General features: G+C 42.4%; 1 protein-coding gene across 4 annotated transcripts in view; it reads right to left on the bottom strand.

The window, feature by feature from the left end:
• Positions 1-5489: 5489 nt before the first annotated feature.
• Positions 5490-20683, bottom strand: part of LOC138774327 (bifunctional protein GlmU-like) — a 67036-nt gene continuing 51842 nt past the window's right edge. For all 4 annotated transcript variants that reach the window (XR_011360288.1, XR_011360289.1, XM_069955077.1 and 1 more), the window contains exons 3-4: positions 8867-9049; positions 5490-6283 (exon numbers count right to left, since the gene is read on the bottom strand). Coding sequence is in view for 2 of the 4 variants with exons in the window: in XM_069955077.1 (XP_069811178.1) it covers positions 6023-6283; positions 8867-9049 (444 nt within the window). In the remaining 2 variants the exon portion in view is untranslated. The remainder of the gene's footprint in view (positions 6284-8866; positions 9050-20683) is intronic.

The following is a 20683-nucleotide window of genomic DNA, read 5'->3' as shown; positions in this document are numbered from 1 at the left end:
GGACTTGAATAGAAAAATATTCGTGTTTCCTATTTAATGTAACAATTAACAGTGAAATATTCAGCAAAATAACATTTTATCCACGTTGTAATAATGTTAATTTGTTCAGTTCTCTATCCTTATTTTTAAATACAGATAAAGCACAGCATACAAGTGGCTATTTATAATGTCTATTAACGGGCTCTAAATTATGTTGCAAAATTAAAAACTGCATGTTACATGGACATGCATACTAAACAATTCTCTTGGCTGGTGTGGGATAATAAATCCGAAATTAATTCATCATGTTAAGTGGACACTTAAGCAAACACTAAAAAGAATTGTATTATTTTAGAGATGGAGAGGAGCTGTAATGTAAAAAGATAGAGGGGCATTATTATAGGGTTTTACGTTTCGGATTTGTCTTTATAGATCAGTAAATAAACAACTGATGATAAACTAATGAGTTCTAGATAAAGCATACAGAATAATCTGATGGCCGATACTGATGCCCTTGGTTGTAGATTAGTCGTGACATACAGAGCATTGTGCCCCCCCTCTGTGTTGCCACAGGTTGATGGCACTGTCCTACAAAAACAATGCAGACTGTTTGCTTAGTAATAACCAACAAGGTTTACAGCATTTTCATTCTAGCCGAGTGCCCTGAAAGCATTATAAACAATCAAGCCTTGCAGATGTCAGAAGGACAAAATAGATGACTACCGGACGTGTGTAAAATAACAGAAAGCATTCATGCAGAAGTGAAGGGGCCATTGTTTTTGCCCTGGACGGCACTGTTTCTTAAAAGCTTTCAGGGTACAACAAGTCATTCTGCCCAAGAGCGAACAAGAGGCACACACAACAGTTTCTTATTTTCTTGTGTAGTGGAGAAACAATTTAGTTTAGCATGGCCATGTTTCTATATTACTGTGAAGGGAAGAAATAGAATTAAAGGGCTACTCCGTTTGGGAAAAAGCCACGGATTAAAGAAAAAAGTTGAGTAATTGTGCAAAGGTTCTGCTTTACTGGGTTTTTGTTTTAGTTATTTCAAGTTATTTCATGTTCTGCCTTTAATATTGGTATAGGCCAGCTTCACACTTACCGGATTCGCAGCAAATTTCACGCTGCGAAATTGCAAAATTTTAATTCCGCTGCAAGTATGTAACGCCGGCCCCTTTAACCCTCGGCCACCCGCAGCATACGTTACCTGCTCCGCGCTCCGGCTGCATCTAAAGCTCCCGGCTCCCATAGGTCCCGCTAAGTCAATAACTGCGCGGTCCCGCTGCAGTCACTGATTGGCTAAGCGGGACCTTAGAGAGCCGGATTGCAGCGGATTTCATGCTGCGAGTTCCGCACCGAAATCTACTTTAATTTCTGGTACTGTCATTTTGTATGGGTTTACATACTCAAAGCAGAATTTTCATTCCGCTGCGAGTATGTAAAGCCTTAACCCCCTTAACCCGCCACACCCCAGTGAATACTTTACAGGGCCCCACTATGGCCTGTTTCTAGCTCCTGACTCCCTGGTATCCCACTCAACCAATCAGTGGCTGCGGCATTGGGTAAGTGGGATGTCAGGATGCTGGGAGCCACAAAAGCAGGCTGGAGTGCGGATGGGTATAGGGGGATGAGGCAAAGTATTACCAAGGCAGGGATGAGTGGTTAAGGGGGATGAGGCTTTACATACAGCGGAATAAAAATTCAGTTGCAAGTATGTAAACCCAACCTGGAACCGTAGCGGATTTCACCGGGGAACTTGCAGGGTGAAATCCACTGTGATCTGGTACATGTGAACCCACCCTTACAGCGACTCTGCACCCACAAGCTGCTTTTAATCCAAGATCTGTCTTGGGCTCTGTGCGGCAGGTGATGCAGTTATTGTCCTAAAAACAACGTTTAAACTTGCAGCCCTGTGTAAAATTGGTGTAGCCTAGAGTGTCTGTGCCCTAGGCCTGCGACGCCTTCCTCATCATTAGGAACAATGCCCCAAGAACAATTTCTCCTATTCATCACCTGTGTGAACACTGCACATGAGCTGGATCGTTAAGGCACCTGTGTAGTGTTCAGGTGATAAATAGGAAAAATCCTGGATCGTCCGGGCAGCCCATAGAATCACTGGATCGTCCGGGTAGCCCATAGAAGATAGCGGTGGACTGCTGCCACAGCTCCTATTGCACGGAGCACCTGCAGCATATCGCTGCTATCTAGATTATTGATTTTTCAACATGTTGAAAGACAACAATCAGCTAACATTGTGCATGTTGGCTGATCATTGTCTTCTATTTTACAAATCATACATATCATTAGGGTCGGCGTCAGCACAGGGCTTACCCAGGCAAGTTTCAGGGCCCACATCGCCCCCAGGATTCCAGAGGAGGAGAGGGGCCCAGTGTTTCTAATGTTTAGCCCACTCACTGTAGTGCAGGGTGAGCGCTGAATATCAGAAGATGGAGCAGGACCTGCACAGAGAGAGAAAAGTGTGAAGGACCTGATCACATGATCTGCAGGTCCTAAACCTTGCAGTGTGGAGAGCAGCCCGACAGAAAGGAAGAGGGAGAAGACGGAGCTGTAAGTGCTGCGTGTCAGTGTCAGTCAGTGTCTGTGTCAGTCTGTCAGTCAATGTCAATCAGTCAGTGTCTGTGTATGTTAGTGGTTTCTCCAGTGATTTGTGCATAGTGTTTAGATAATGGGCGCATAGCGGATGGATGAGGGGCCTGCTGAGGCTCTGTCCCCCGAGGGCCTGCAAAAACATGGAGCCCTGCATATCATAATCCTGGATATAAGGTTTGTGCATATAATATGGTTTATGTTTATGCATGTTATAGTCCCTTTACATGTCAAGTATAAATCAGTTGGGATCCATCACTAATAATACCAAATACTGTACATGCTAAACATATAAAGTCACATACAGTATAATACATACATTACCCACTGACTTCCCATACACTCCTGTATGAATATCTGTTAAGCGTCTTCACTGGATTTTAAATGTATACATTATATTTTATGTTACCACAGCTTTTCGCTTATTACTTCTTTCTTCTATGGGAACCACTCTTTATTACAGACTGAAATAACAGCCATGTAAATGTGCCCTAAGTGATTCCAGTATTTAAGCCTTTCTTTGTTAACATGTCGGAGGGTTAACTCCATTGCATCTTTATATATGTCTAGCATAACATTCAACCAATATCTCTATGTATACTATCTAATCTAACACTGATTAATGGACTCTCAGTATCCAAGTCAAAGCACAATAATACAATACAGTATTATACTAGTGACAGCGGCCACATTCCCGCTATGTCATGGTGCAGTAAAATACATACAACGCTCTCCGATAGGAAGAGCAAGAACAGCATTTAATTCATTCAACCACAGGGAGTTACTGTCCCCAAGACTTCACCATCCACATTTTATGGCTTTCGAACCAATTGGCTTTTGTGCCATTTTCCTTACCTTCTACGGATTAACATAAGACTGCATTGCTGTGTAAAGAGGATTGAACTCTGTGAACTTGCGCCTCTTCTTTTTTTTCTTTTTTTTTTTTTTACAGATATATTAACTATGATCGTTTGTCACTAAAATGAGTTTCTTGACATTCAGTTCCATAGCAGCCGGAGTGGAATGCCTTCTCTACAACTGGGCACTACAGTAAAAAAAAAAAACTACTTTATGATGTAGTGTCACTTTTATTTCAATGGATAAAACACTGTAGACTGTTCAGAAATCTAGATTGTTTAGTTGCGTTTAGAATAAATTTTTTCAGATCTCTACATTCAGATATGCATATTCAGCAATATAAAAAAAAAATTTAAATTAATAAATAACAGAGTATTAAATACATTACAGTCAATATCTTAATTAAAAAAAAGGGGCTTGAGATTTGTAAAAAGCTCAAGTCTCCCAGTACTTATCAGCTGCTGTATGCCCTGTAGGCAGTGGTATTCCTTCCAGTCTGGAGAGGTTTTCTATGGGGATTTCCTACTGTAGTTCCTGACATGGACAGAGGTGGCAGCAGAGAGCACTTTGTCAGACTGGAGAGAATACATCACTTTCTGCCGACATACAGCAGCTGATAAGTACTGGAAGACTCAAGATTTTTAATAGAAGTAAATTACAAATCTCTGGCACTTTCTGGCAAAGAAAAAAAAAATTGGTGAAGAATCCCTGTAAGGACAAGTAATGAACAATGCCATTTTAAAATGTACATTAAAAGATCTTTTTTTCCCTCTGTCTTTTGGGGTTTGTAATTGTATGTATACCGTAATTCTATCATTTGACTATGGTTAAGGACCCCAAACAGTTTATACTTTTGTCATCTGTGCCTGTCGCTTGCTGTTAGTATAAGGTGCATGGAGCTCTACCAGTTAATAGAGATAGGGGTCCGGACCTATGGAAAATTTTTCCCCAACCCCTTTGTTCTTGGAGAGATAAGTTGCAGTCAGAGAAGTCTGGATGCGGCTTAACCCTCCCCTCCTCATAGTCAACATAGGAATGGTCAGTCATGCGGAATGTTCCTTTTTATGGGGAGGATGGGAGAGATAACTGACAGCCAAACAAGCATTTGGTCTATAGGTATTGTAGGTGTCAATGAGGCAGATGATTCCAGAAGAGAATTAGCTCCAAATGTGAGAATATTGCACACATACTGTATTAGGCTATGCTTACACTATGTAAAAAACACGACCGTACGGCTGGTGTTATGCAATACGGCCGTGTTTTTTACGTAGTGTGAACCCGGCTTTAAACTTATAGAGATCAAATGATAAAATTAATATATATATAACGTCCCTTCTGTTGATATATATATATATATATATATATACACACCAAGAAACTGTCGTTAGAATTGAATGATGCATTGTATGTGTGTGAATGTAATGATGACATATGTAAGTGAATACAATTACTATATTACAAGGATGCTCCAGTTGGGCGCCTCTAGCCTGCATATAATACATACATTGAGAATGGAATCATACAGGCCCCACATGGCATCCAGCAGTATATTTGCCACAGAAGTTGTAGCTGGGCCTGCCCACTCGTCCTATAAATTGGTAATAAATCTGGTGCCTGGGCCGGCCAAGGAAGTGTTACAGTTTATCAAAATGACCATCCTGGTTCTCTAATTCCAATGGCCCTCTATCAAAGTCTTGGGAAAAATGTATTCAAGTGTGTCGTAGAGATATAGCTAGCAGTCAACGATCTCTCACCAAGAAGTACACTACCCAAAAGTAGCCACTGAGAGCACTTTTATGCCCTTTTGTGCCAAGACCCAGCGACTGATCAGATCAAAAGTATAATCATTTACACAACTACCTGTTGAGGTTTGCAACAAATCCAACAATTGTATGTGAGTGCATTATTCTGTTGATAAGTATATGTATGTGTGTGTGTGTGTGTGTGTGTGTGTGTATATATATATATATATATATATATTTTTTTTTTTTTTTTTTTTTTTTAAATAGCACAAAATGACTTTTTTTCATATGTACCATCGAAAATAATTTATAAAACAATTTCAGTTTATTCAAGTAGTATTTGTGAAAGTAAAGAGTACAGTGCAGAAGCAGCCATCTGACTCCTGCTCTACATCCATGTCACGCAGAACACATAACCGTTCCCCTGTGCTCGCTCGAGCTGTCCCTCCCAATTAGTGTTACAGGAACCGTGTAAAGATGAGCAAACAGTACATTCATTAGCCCTCGGAGCGATTGTCACTGTCCTATACTGTCTCTGGGCCAATCAGTCTCGTAAAATCCCTGTAGAACATTTTAGCCAAGGCTGACGAGAGAAGAAAAATCCCTGAACATTAAATGCAACTCATGCTGATAAACAGCAGAAATTAATGACGAGACATTTAAAGAATTTACCGAGATGATTCTGCTGTGTGTATTTCCTACATGACTGATTAGGTTGTGCGTGATCAAATGGCTGCAATCAATACAATAATGCAAAGAGCAACGTAAAGACATGCTCCGAGACAAATTTATCTCATTCTCTTGTTTTGAACAAAAAATGGTACATAATTTAGAAGCTAGGCAAAGGTAGTATTTTCTGAACGAGGCCTAATGACAAGCTCTGGGAAGCCTGTGCGTTCATCCATCTCCCGAGTGAATTGAAGGTCACTGAGCTCTCCGATCACTATTTCAGCAGTAGTGAAGACTTCCAGATCCCCCATCGCATGGCCACCGATAGTCTTCCCGTCCTTGTCAGAAAGGGAGATGTGGAGGTGTGCATCCTCATTCAATGTTCCTACTAAGGAGACAATTTCAAATCTCTCTTTTAAATGAATTATCTGAAAGACAGAAGTAATGTACTTATAGTTATATAGTTATATAATGTGATACATACAGACTGGGCAGAATTACCTATAGTGGCAATTTTACGTGAACTGCAATCTAGTCCATTTGGCAAATTACATTGCTGTGGTGGAATAGTCTTTACTCTAGTACTCAGAAAAAGAGTAGGGTTAAAGGGGTTCACTAACAAAGCCTAAACATGGCCCCCCAGCCACCTCTAGCCTGTTGTTCTGGAAGCAAAAAACAACTGAGATGGCTGTCTTTCCCAAATGGAATAACATCCATCGGCACGTTGTTCAGAAACTTTTTGGGTATGTTGTTTTTTACATTTTTCTTTTATAATCTAGGTTATATTTGTACATGTATAAAGTGTGACATGCCTAGGCTAACCCCACTTTTCTGTTGGGGTGGGACTGCTTCCTGGAAGACCATATAACATGCCCCTGACTATATCCTCTCTATGTACACTAGAGCACGTAATAACAAGTGTGTAATAGAGATGATCGAACAGCGGGAATTTTCATGTACGTTCGAACTCGAACCATCGGCTTGTCATTCAAAAGCCAATGGTTCGAGTTTGAATGAACCTGAAAATTCCCGCTGTTCGATCATCTCTAGTGTGTAATAGCTATATCTATATATAGGAGCCACACAGGGCCCTATTTGCTACTAGGCATTCATGGTCTGATGCCTAGGCAGCATTCTGCGGGGTGCGGCACCTATGCAGTAGAAAATAAAAAAAAATTACAGTTCTTTTTTTCACTTTTGTTCACAATTGGGAGAGTCGGGGGGAGACAGTGGCCGATCGCTCCCTGCTCTGTGCCTCCTGTCAGCTGTGTCTGTGCCCTTATAGGTCACAGACACAGATGACAGCAGTGGCGGCCAGTACAGGAGCAGGGAGTCTGGTATCAGACTGAAGTCACTACTTCTGTGCGCATATCCTGTTGTGCGGTACACTATTAGTGTAGCACGTAATGGAATATGCGTACAAAAGCAGAGACATCGGTCTATTGCTGATCAGCTCTCCACTCTGTTTCTCACTTCTATACCACAGGTTCATCTCATGGAGCAGCTAGTTATGTCTGCTCCATGAGATCGGCGTGCAGCTTTTACCAGTCAGCTTCCAGGTAGACACAGCAGTGTGGGAGAGACTGGAAATGTAAGTATTGTGTTTAATTTTTTATTTCATTGTGGAAGATCTTTTTTTTTTTTTGGGGGGGGGGGGAGGGCACAGGAGGAAAACTTAACACTACAAGGGTGCACAGGAGGGGATCATCTAAATTGGGGAGCACAGGAAGGGGGATTATCATTACTGAGGTGCACAAGAGGGGGGTTTGTCACTACTGGGGGCACAGGAAGGGGGGGCATATCACTACTGGGGGGCACAGGGGGATCATCATTACTGGATGGCACAGGAGGGGCAGATCATCACTACTGGAGGGCAAAGGAAGGGCAGATCATTTTAACTGATGAGCTCAGGAGGGGGATCATCACTACTGGGGGGAACAAGAGTGGGTCATCACTACTAGGAAGCACAGGTGATATGTATGCTAATAATTTTTGATCCCCACTTAACCTTTTTGGGGGCAGCGTACCACTTTCATTTGGGGGCGCATGTGCCCAGGGCAGCATGGACTCTAAATACATTCCTGGAGCCTGAAGTCTTTGCTAAGCCTGCCCACTTGAAAACCAAACCACAGATCACCAAAAAGTTACAAAGTTTTGCACAAAAATTTGAGACCTTTTTCCAGGTCCAGACTTTTAAAACATGGCTTACAAAAACATGTCTGCTTTCTTCCAGAAATACCACCACTCTTCTCAGTTTGGGTGTAGTCTTGGAGCTCTGTTCCATTGAAGTGAATGGAGTCGAGTTTTAATACCACACACAACCTGATGACAGGGTGGCACTGTTTTTGTAAGAAATTATCTAAAGAAACTAGCTTTTTCTAATCCTGGAAAACCCCTTAAATAAATTGTGCCCATCACCTGTCTTCTGGCAGTGACTGTGGCAGTGTGACCAGAGTATTTATAGGAGGGATTTGGGTTTTGGGTGGAGCTTATGTATTCTGCCATGCTCTTTGGGCATAGCATTCGACTCTCGACTCGATCTATGGGTTGTTCATCCCTACTTATTTTAGACACCCTATTATGAATTAGGGAAATAAAAGAAGGTGGCTTTCTTCTCCTCCGGGGCTATGTTATTGTTATTCTATCCAGCAGTCAGAGCTAAGAAGGCAAATGTATGTCTGGTAATTGAGACTGTGCTAGGAGAGGTATCTCCTCTGTGACATAAGAAATACCCTACATATTTTACCATTTTAGCGTTGCCAATGTGTTTAATTAAAGATTATATCAAATTAAAGATGACAGGATACCTTCAGGGGAAATGCATCTCATTCTCTGCATTTCTCGAGAAAGACAGAACGAACAGATTTCGGCAACAGCTTGTAGTTTGGCACCTAAGCCTTATAATTACATAATTAGGAACAGTACACTTCTCTTGAAACACTCCACAGCCATCTTGCTATATCTATGCATGACTTAAACTGAGCCAGTACATCATTGGACCTGTCAGGTACCTCATTGGTATTCTGCGCATCTGAATTAGCCAGTCTAAGTGTTGCTTTGGTGACGCTGCCCACACAAGTAATAACAAACGGCGCTCTCAGATTCTTCTCCTGCACAAATTTAAACAATGATGTGACTATTTCTTCTCCCGGTCCCAACCGTAGGGCGTAAACTGAGAGAGAGCTTGGTCCTTCCTGAGAGAGAAGGGGGAAAAGAACAGATAATTGTTTCTGTGTTTCAGAGGAGATGGGTTTAACATGGCAGATCACAGCAGCTAATTAGATTTCTTTCAGCAGCACAATGACATTCTGGCACAATGGGACAGGGTTTTTTTTCGTGCAAATTTTACTTTTTCTTTACATTCAAAACTTTATAAGGTTTATTGCATAATAGAATATTTTAGGTGTTGGTTATACTTTGTTAAATCTATGAAAAAAGTCTAAGAAAAAAAATGTAGTAGTACCGGAGCGTACGACTGGCTTCCCGCAAGCTGTCGTTGTTGCTGCAGCCACTTCATTTACTGACTGGTGGCCTGCACCGCCAGTCAGCTTTGCATACAGGTCTGGGGCTGGACTCCAGCCTCCATAAATATCCTCTCCTGTGTGTTCTTTTCTTGCCTACAATAGAGCCTCAGTACCTGAGTGTCCTTTGACCTAGCATTTATCCTTAGTGTTGTTTCTGGTTCTCTGATTCTGGTTTTTGGCTTTCTATCTTCTCTTTTGCCTTATGATTTTGTACTGCACTGACTGGTTGTTACCAACGTAGCTTACTGACTATGAATTATTGTGTTGTTTGTCTTGTCTGCATTTTGTGTTTCACCTGTTCAGGCCAGGGATTGTCGCCCAGTTATCTGCTGTCGCTTAGGGCAGCTGCGGTAAGTAGGCAGGGTCAGAGGAGCAGGTGTAAACGCTAGAGTGTCACCTTTCTCGTGTCCTCCAGTCCTATTCCTGACACCCTGTCTACGTCCCCTTTTGGGGCACATGGACTTCATCCAAGATCCCCATCTCCATGAGCACCATAAGCTTAAGAGATGACCCGCCAACATGCAGTTACTCTCAGTCCAGCCAACTTGGGTCATACATGTATTAGCATTATTTAGAATGGCCAATATGTAATGCTACAATCTTTCCTGTAGTGGCCACTGCAGGTAAATTTATAGTCAGCTGAAATAAGCTCAAGCCTCTTCTCCAGAGTTGCTTCAACAGGGTTACTCTAGGCATGTATCTAAACACCCTGACCAAGGAAAATGGTTTAGTGTACCCACACGGCACTTGCCCCATTAGTTCTCACCTAGCTACTGCACACCCTTGCCTGACCATATCACCCATATCTAGTAGTCAGAGCTGAGAGATGCTGTGAAAGAATAACTCCCGTCACCGTTTCCCCTGTAGTGCCTGCTGAAATGGATGTCTAGCCATTACATCCTCTGGCAACTCCAGTTGCTCAGATTTTCAGAAGCTAGTTTATCAGGTTATGATACAAAGCAGCACATGGGGGATTAGTGAATCTATGTGTGTCAAATGATACCTTTTAAGAAATGCTTGTACATTTGGAATTTGTTTTATTTAATATAATGCATCACTATAGACCTAGTTTTCTTCATGAGACAGCCCCATTAATCAAGTGGGTAATCAAATATGTAACTAAACAGAGAGACATAAGCATATTATCTGATGTTGCCGCCCCCCTCCATGATCTTAAGAAAAGATTGCCAAGTGTCCCGTCCCAGCATTTGGACCATATACTTTATCATACTTATCCCGTGCATAGGGGGTGACTTACTAGTGGGACACCCCTTTAACCCCTTGCCTCTGCAGCCTGTTTTGGCCTTTATGCCCAGGGTCTATTTTTCAAATCTGACCTGTCTCTCTTTATGTAGTGATAACTCTGCGATGCTTTTAATTATCGCGGTTATTCTGAGACTTGTTTTTCCTCTTTATTAGGGACCAGCACCGAACTGAACTTTGAGAAAGTTTACGAATCTGGTAAAAATAACAACGACGACGCAAAATTGTACTTTTTTCACAGAATAGACAAGGATACAAGGGATTATTACTCATATAATCCCTTGTATCCTGGTTTTCTGTGAATATCAAGATGTGTGACGTCACCTCTGTTAGGGTGAAAACTTAAATTAGTCTGGGTGCTGCCTAATCAAAAGTGTAATGTAACAGCTGTCTGTAAGTATTAACCAAGACACATGAAAGCAACTTCAGTGTTCAAGCTTATCGAATTTATTAAGGGAAAATCAGTTCATATCTTTACAATAAGGTTAAAAAAAATAGGAGAACCCCGTTTAGCCGCAACAACAAAAAGTTTATTTTTTTTTTTTAAGTCCCAAAAAAAGTCCCATCACTGTCCGAGAAAAAAAAAAGTCGGCTGTCCCATCACTGCACAGTTGTGTAGAAAAATTTTGGCGACTCATTGGGATTCTTGGTGTCCAAAACCGTGCACCCCAGTGCTGATGTCTGGTCCTTTAATTATGGGCAAGGGCAGTACATGTCTGTTAGGGCCCATTGGGTCAACATTCCCCCAGAAAGTTAGCCCATTCTTGCCACTCCATTCTTGTCACCTCCTTGGTGCTTTAGGGGGCCAGTTCTGCAAAAGTTTGACTGCAGTCCAGCCTGCCTTGGTGTCTTACCAACAATGTCAGGCCCGGCCCACTCAGGCTGTCCTTCATTTTGTGAGCCTGGGTGAACAGAGCCACAGTGGGCAGGAGCTCCTCCGGACCATCAGGAAGGAGATATATGAATGGCTGACCCAAGGTCAACTAACGGTGGGAAGTGTTGTAGCCCACAAAGGGAGGAGCCTTTTCTCTGCAGTGCAGCAGGGAGGGCTGCGTCATACACCTTGTATGGCACATGTGATAAACCTCATATTGCACAGGTTTCTTCGAACATGTCCTGCCAATTGTTACTCCCTTTTGAGGACGCGACTCTGTGAGCAGGCAACAACAACATAATCCCACTCGTCCGTGTTCTTGAAAGTGTGGTGAACAACATAATCAGCGAGGATTCCCAGGCCACCACTCCAAGGCTGACCATCCTCCTCCATGAATAGTCTGTTCTCAATCATACTGGCCTGGGTGCAATCAGGTACTGCTTCCTCCTCCTCAACTAGTCTGTTCTCAATCATACTGGGCTGGGTGCAATCAAGTGGTGCCGCCTCCTCCAATAGTCTCTTTTCAACCATACTGGGCTGGGGGTGCAATCAAGTGCTAATGCCTCCTCCTCCTCCGTAAATTATCTGTTCTCCACCACACTGGGTCCAGTGCAGTACTATTACTGCTGCTGGTTCCAATGTCAAATGTCTGTTTTCCACCCTACTGGCTCCAAGGAACTTTGTGTCCTATGTCCCGTGTAATCACTTACACCTTGGCAAATTTTTTTTCACTATTTTTGCACTTTGATTTTTTTCACTTTTTTCATTGTAATAGCAACTGCAACTAAACGAAACTACACCCTATCAGACTCCCACTAGCTGCAATTATTCATCCGTTATTGCAAGGTTCGTTTTAGGTTCGGTTTGTATAAATCCGAACTTCTTGAAAGTTCGCCGGATCGAACCGAACCAAACTTCTCAAAAGTTTGCTCATCCCTACTCTTTATGTTTATGGCATACTTTTGTTGATACACTTAGTAGTGTTTTGTATTTAAAAAAAAAAAAAAAAACTATTTGTGCAAAAATGTGAAAAATTTCTTTATATTCAAAATTCTAAGAAACATAAACTAATTATTACTGCAACATCTACAACATGTCTAATTTATGGCGACGTCCTTTGGTGAACATCCTTTTACTTTTTAGGATGTTAGAGGGCTTAGAAATTTTGCAGTGATATTTAAAATTTTCAGGAAAATTTCATATTCGGATTTTATTAGGGACCATTTCAAGTTCTGAAGTGGATTTGTGGGGCCTATATGTTAGTTACCCCAATAAATCTCTCCATTGTAAAAACTGCCCCCCTCAAAGTATTCAAAGTAACATTTCATAAGTTTATTAACCCTTTAGGTATTTTGCAGGAATTTAAGCAAGTTTGAGGAGAAATTTAACATTTTCATTTTTTGGCAGATATTCTATGTTAATCCATTTTTTTCCTCTAACACAGCAAATACTAACTGAGAAATGGAACAACATATTTATTCCGCTTACTCCAATGTTTCTAGAAATCCTGCATATGTGGCCGCAGTGCGTCACCTGACTCAGACATGACAGAAAACTGGTGAATTTTCTGGCCTTTTTTATTTCAGTTTTTTCTTTTATTAAATATACCATGTCACAGAGGCCTTGCAGTGCCAAAATATTTGTGTACGACAAGTTGACATTTCCATCGGTACCATTCTGGGGGACACGTGAAACCCTGATCTTTTTTTATTTAATTTTTTGTGAGGTGGTACGAATAAAAAACACAATTTAGCAGCTGTTTATTTTTTGTTTTTTTGTACGCCATTTACTATACGTTACATATGACATGCTATCATTATTCGTCAGGTCGGTACTATTACAGTGATATCCATTTTATATAGCTTTTGTTATAGTTTATAGTTTATAGCATTTATACTATAAACAGTTTGTGTCTTGCATATTGTAAGAGCTGTAATATTTTTTTTTTCCGCCAATGGAGTTATGTGAGGGCTTTTTTTTGCAGCATAAGCTGACATTTTTAGTGATACACCTTTTGGGTACATGTTTGGGTGATGTTTTGATGTTTTTTTCTATATTTTTAGGGGTCAGGATTAACCCCACCCCCGATCACTTGCGTGGCTCCGGGGGGGGGGGGGGGGGGGGGGTGCTGAAGGGGGGGTTGCAGGGAGCTGATCTCCATACAGATTCCCCATAGACACTGTGGTCCAACAAACCGTGGTGCCTATGGGGTAACTGCCTGAGGGGAGCGCGGCTCCCTCCAGGCAATGGCAGCAGGAGGAAGCTGTGTCAGGCAGCCTCCTCCTGCTGCCCAATCGCCGGTAGGGACCGCGTGGTGGGCAGGGAAAGCATAACATTCCAGGAACGCCATGTTGTAGGAACTACCTGCTTTACATGACGTTCCTGGAACGTCATTTTGTGGCAAGGGGTTAAGCATGGTAACAAATAAAAAATCTGATATTGATTTATCAGCAAATGATACCATGTTAAGCAGATTATAACCAATTTTACCAATTTTCTTCAACTGAATAAATATGTACTTGAAAAAAACAGCAATTTGTATGTGTCTTTCATACATTCCCTGCTCTAACCTATTACTTATATCCAAGTTTAACATCTGGAAGCGAGCTGACCTTAGAAACAGCAGTATACTAATCCAACTGTAGAACACTAAAATCCATTCCACCAGATAAAAAAAAACAAGCAAAATTATTATTATTATTTTTTTAAAAGATTTCTGAGGCTGAGCAGGCTGCATCTGCCAGATAACTCTAATATCTTATAAGAAATAGCAACCAGGGAAACGAGCTGTTTAGGATGTAATTAGATATGCGATAAGAATCAAAATAAATCTATATGAACAGTTTGAAAAACGCTATGCAGATAAGATAAGCTTTTAGCATTAAGTTTTACAACTGTAGTGTTAGCACTGGGCTATGCTACCAGCTCTGCCGAGGAGTTGCCCCCCTGGGAGATGGGGAATAAGTGTTGACTCATCTTTTCCCTATGAGACTTTAAATTCTGCTAACTTAATTTCTCTGGATGTTGCTACTTTTGTTGCCTGAAGAATCCCATTTTTCTCTTCAGTAGCTAACCTTGGTCCTGAAAATTAAAAACTTGATAGGAAAAGCAGATTTCTTAAGCAGGTGTTAATAGTGTTTGTGGAAGACTTTTATAACGGCCTACTAAATGTGGCATTTCATGAATTAATATTTCTGCACATTATAATGTTACATTTTAATCGCAGAACTATTTTATTTTAAGGGTGCCTTCACACCTACCGGATCCACAGTGGATCTCACTTCTGCGGATTCGAAGCGAGAACCGCTGCGGATCCGGTATCAATTCACCCCTATGATAGCACATATTCGCAGCGGGATTTACATCCTGCTGTGAATATGTGCTTTAACTCCCTGGTGCCCACAGCCCCGCTGTCACATCCCCGGCGCATCCCCCCATCCCGGCCACATCCCCCCATCAGCCCACCGCTGCCTGCATCCCGCTGCCGAGAGCATACAGTACCTGCTCGGCGGCGCGGCTGCAGTGAGGCTGCCGGCTCCGGTCCCCCTTATATCAGCTGAGCGGGACCGAAGCCGGGAGCCTCACTGCAACCACGCCGCCGAGCAGGTAGTGTAAGCTCGCGGCGGCGGGCTGGAGATGGGCTGATGGGGGGAAGTGGCCGGGATGGGGGGGGATGTGCCGCCGGGGATGTGACAGCGGGGCTGTGGGCACCAGGGAGTTAAAGCCCATATTCACAGCAGGATGTTAATCCCGCTGCGAATATGTGCTATCATAGGGGTGAATTGATACCGGATCCACAGCAGTTCTCGCTTCGAATCTGCAGAAGTGAGATCCGCTGTGGATCCGGTAGGTGTGAAGGCACCCTAATGGTGTTTAAAGGGGTTTTCACACTTGCCTCTTCTCTGCTCCGCCCCGTACTGTTCTCCTACCTACTTCATGGTTTGGTAGTTTCCCGGCGGCTCGGCCACCAGCGTTGTACTAAAGTCAATGCTGCTGGCCTCAGTGTGGGCCTCCAATGCACCAATTAAAATTTTTGCACAATATTATAATGGCAGAATTATTTTAATTGTAATATTATAATGGCAGAATTATTTTTATTGCAATGGTGTTGGTCTAGGCATGCATGGCCCCGAAGCTGCTATGCAAAACCCTCATAGCAGCATTGGGATTGTTGACTGCTGTCCAGCACCAGCACCAGTTCTTACAGACAAGGAAAACCTCGCTGATTTGTTGTGAAGATTTTCTGTAGTTTCTATATGTATAATATAGTTTCCCCCCAGTCTTTGCACACAGCTCCAGGGCTATGCTTCCTGCTGCCAGTCGGAAACAGGAACCTGTAGAGCCATTAAACTGTGGTCGGGATGCAAAAAAGTGCATGCTCCTGACTCCCTGCTGTCCACACATTATCAGAGCCATTGCTCATTGCATAGGTGCAGCAGGGGCCATAGCCGTGGAACATGGAACAGAAATAGATACAGAGATAGATACAGAAATAGATACAGAGATAGAAACACCCCTTTAAACATTAAAGCTACAAGATCTCCTGGGTTTTCGAAATGGGCCAGGTTAACTTCAGATTGAGGAGACCCAGTAGGTTTATGGTGTCCTATGTCAGGGTAGCATAAATAGTGACAGAGAAGCTGAACAGAATGATGTAACACTTATATTGTTTTGTGAAACTGATCCAGAGATATCCTCCTGAATAACATGGACAATAAGTAGTCCTCTCCATTATGTGTTGATTCATCATATCCATATTTACTTTCTCATAGGTCAGACCATGACTCCAATACATCCAGTACAGGTAGTATGGGCATTTAGTAATAGCAGCATCCCTGTCACGCATGTCTTCCTTCCCCATAACTTCTTCATTCTGTATCCCTACTGTTCTCCCCTCTCTCTATAGTGCTCCTTTCTAGCCCCCAGCATCATTCCCTAAACTACACGTCCCCGTACTGATAGTGAAACTCACTACGCCTCCCTGAGCTGCGCGTCACAGCTGTACTCTGCCCCCACATCTCATACACTCTCAATGTCCGCCCCTAGCCCTGAGTCATAGTTATACTCCGCCCCCGACATTGTACCACTGCGCTTACGCAGTATGTACTCACCCATTCCCCAGACCTCAGAAGCGCGCATGCGCCACCCCTATAAGACGCTCGGACGGCGTGACGTCCGCGTCATCATTACGCGACAGAGCTCCGCTGGACCCTGGTCACAGCATGGCCTCGCCGTGGGTAAATATCCCATCCCATTTCACCATCTCTCCCTCCTAGACTCTAACGTTGTTACAGCAGTCTCACCAACCTACTCTCTTGCAGTTCCACTGTCCGGCGCTCATCTCTCCCGATTCTCCTCGGGCCTCAGCCTCCTCCGGACCTCCCGTTACCAGCCAGGTAGCTACTCCACACCATATATCTCACACCATCAGTATCCTATGTCATACCCCATCTCATCCAGTGCTCTCTTCATTTGCAGAAGACCCATACTACCCTGCTATCCATACACTGCATCAATCTACACAGGTATTTCTACCAGCTATACTCCCACCCTGACCCTATCACTTACTTGATTTCCAGTCTATCCTATGTCTCATAGCACTCTTGCTGCATGCATTTTTGTACTAATTTTGCCCTGCTACTGCATGTTACTGATACAATATGTAAATAGATCTATACTAATATCTGTGTATTCCCTCATAGCTATGGAATATCCTCTGCCTTCCCTTGTCATCAACCTCCGTATATTTCATCCAGCAACTACTGTGTTATTACTATGTTTATATATCATCTGTCACTTGTGATGTTATTTTCCCTATGAGTCTTGTACCCAATGATCATTGTCTACTCAGTGGATAATTTTCTGACAAGTGCATGAGCCAATAGTCCTGGATATTCATGAGAAGCAAAACTCCAACTCCACCCACCAGCTGGTGATTGGCAGTTATCTATCCATGCTGTATATAGGCAGTCAACTGTCTATCAGAATCTGGAGGGTGGGGGGAAGGGCGTGGCAAGAACCCTATTCTCCTGCATATTAGCAGAACGGCTAAACATTTAAGGCGTTGTTTTAAAATGTGTTGTTTGAGGGATATAGACTTACTAATATCCACAATTGTTTTGTTACATAACCTGTTGCCCTTGGCAACAGCCCACCAGGCATCCACTATCTTAGGTCACTCATGCTTAGTTCAATCACAGTCACATGATCTGTCTGATTAGTTCTGGCAGTTTGTTTACATGTGCAGCAAGGGGGATTGTGGGAAAGGGTCTGCACTGTTGCATGGCAACCGCAGGGTCCCAGTTTAGAGAGGAAACCAGGAAGAAATCAGATGCATAGGGAAGAAAATATAGTACAGTGATGTATACCACATTGCTAAAATCAGAGAGTTGGCCTATATGTTCAGGATAGGACTTTCTCAAGCTATATGTTTGTATAGATTGAGAAAGGCCTATCCTGAACATATAGGCCAAAAAGCACTGCGCTTTTTACAATAAATGATAGACTTATACCACTGAATATGTGCATGGTCACACCTTGTGGATTGCCTGGGATGGTATCTACATGACTTCCTGCCCATTTGCACCTGAGGATTTGGTCCGTGGGTCCCAGACGGACGATCGTTGTGCTTGAGTGTAAGTGCAGCCACATTATAGCAGCGGTGTGTATAGCTGAGTGTGAGTGCAGGCACATTATACCAGCATTGTGTATAGCTGAGTGTGAGTGCAGGTAATTAAAGCAGGAATGGAGAGGATGGGAAACACAAGGGCTGACAGAGACTGCAGGGAGCATGAAGGAATGAGCAGAGCAGATGTGGGCACATAAATTCAGTACTCTCTGTTCAGGGAGAGAGGAGCTACAGCTGTAAAGAAATTACCTCCACAGTCCTGTCCCCTCATGTAAGCCCCAGCCATGAATCTGCCATGATTTGGAAGGAGAGGGAAACTTTCTGGGTCAATGTACAGGGCTTTAGACCACCCTGTGCAGGCCATGCCCTTGCCCAATTCCCACTGCCACCAGTAGAGGCCGCTCTTAAACCAAAACAATGCTCTTAAACCAAGTTCTAATTTTGAGAAACTGTGAGCTCTTCTTGCAAAACGCTGTTTATCCAAGTTACTCTTAAACCAACGTATCACTATATATATATATATATATATATATATATATATATATAATGTTCTTTATGTGCTTCCGTTAGATTCGTTATTAGTGGACTGTTAATCCATTAGTGTTGGCTTTGCCCTGGTTTCTCCATGTAACCCATTTAATAACTATCCCTATTCATAGTGATTTCATTTCCATGCACCTGCCTCACAGACAGTGTCAAGTTACTTGTCTAAATCCTTAGGCGCTAGGCTGGAAATAAAATAGGTTCTATGTAACACTGTCCTTTACACCAGGATTGTTAATGCATTACTCTGTATCTCAATAAATGCTTAATATGGAGAAGAACATTTACCAAGGGATAGATATGAATATTTGAGAGACAGCTATACAGATCACTCATTTTGGCATTCACGCAAAATAAATCTCAGTGTAACCTCAGCGCTGAGATACTGAATAGGAATATGTACATATAAAGTAGAATTTTCCATATAAATAATGCAGATTAAATAATAGAACTATGATTCCCAATCGTTCTATGAATAATAGATGGTTAATGCAGTCGCACAAAATGGGCAGTAAAGCATAATTCCACTGAAAGCTGCTAATATACAGGATTGACAATTATATCTTTAAAAAGCGTATACAAAAAATTGTCACCCGCACGAACATGTACCGAATCCTGTGTTATGGGGGGTAAATAAAGCAGGTGTCTAGTTGGGATCACAAATCATATGTGTAGGTAATATCTTTGGGGAATTCTTTTTTTGCTGCTTTCCATGCCTTTAGTGTTGGCAGTGTGGCACGTGTGGAACAGATTTTTTCAAGAGGCAATATCTTGGGCACTACATTATTTTAAGGGGCACAGTGTCTGGCATTTTTACATTTAGGAAGTATGTAGAAAAGACATTAGGGCACTCGCCACTTAAACATCTTTATTTCATCTGTAGTGAACCTACGATTCAGCAGGTAAAATTCATGTCGGGCACGGACGCCAAACACTTGTTCAGTGATTGCAGTCACAGCTGTATCACGCACACGCGCGCTCCATCGGATGGTCTGATGAAGCACGCATGTGCGCGATACAGCTGTGAATGCAATCACTGAACGAGTGCTTAACGTCCGTGCAGGACCTACAGGAGCTGGGAGCCTCAGATGCAGATGGAGCACGGACCAGGTAACGTATACTGCAGGCGGTGGGGGCTTAAGGGGCTGGCGTTACATACTCACAGCAGAATGAAAATTCCACTGCGGTATATAACCCCATTGAAGATCACAGTACCAGGATTCACAGTGGATTTTTCTGCAAACTCGCAGTGTGAAATCCATTGCAAATCTGGTATGTGTGAAGCTACGTACGTGTGAATCGATACGCGTGAAGCTTAGGGATACTGGATGTAAAACAATTACTTTCATGAAGCACTGTGTGCAGCCCTTTTTTTTAAAGGCACATTGGGCTTCATTTACTAATAATGCATCAATGCCGTTATGCTGTGGGTTGTTTTTTCATGTCAAATCCATTAGTATGGCGCACACCCTATGTAAGGCTGGAAGGTTATTTACAAGACAAAGCTAAAACCTGGCCATCCCTCCATACTAGAAGTACTGGTGTTGTTATTCAGTCACTATAGTCGGTGACAATATGGTTTTATTTATTATTCGGGGCTGCTTATGTAATAAATTGTTACTACTATATCTCCAGACTAGCACTGGTCCGCCCCTATGTTTGACTGATGGGTGTAGCCATTTGCCAATTAACCCATCTCATCATTCAGTCCTGGTTACTGTCTCAGTCCATGAAAATATATAGAAAAACGTATATTTACCTTCACACTCCCACTGCTTCCGCTCACCCCAAGCCAGTCCTGTTACACAGTGCTTCCTGGGTTTACAGTCAGTAACTGTGGTGGGACAGCTATATTATCTATGAAAATCACTCTGTTAATACCCACAGCACAAAACTGCAGCAATTTGTAATCAAATTTAGCATTTTTTTTCATGACCTTCAAAACATGATAAAAATTCAAGAAAAATCTGTCATTTGTAGAAAAAAAAGGCATAAT

This window comes from Dendropsophus ebraccatus, chromosome 15 (assembly GCF_027789765.1).
Source record: "Dendropsophus ebraccatus isolate aDenEbr1 chromosome 15, aDenEbr1.pat, whole genome shotgun sequence".
Classification (NCBI taxonomy): domain Eukaryota; kingdom Metazoa; phylum Chordata; class Amphibia; order Anura; family Hylidae; genus Dendropsophus; species Dendropsophus ebraccatus.
The sequence above is the reverse complement of the archived record's forward strand: the minus strand, read 5'-3'. Positions and strand labels throughout refer to the sequence as shown.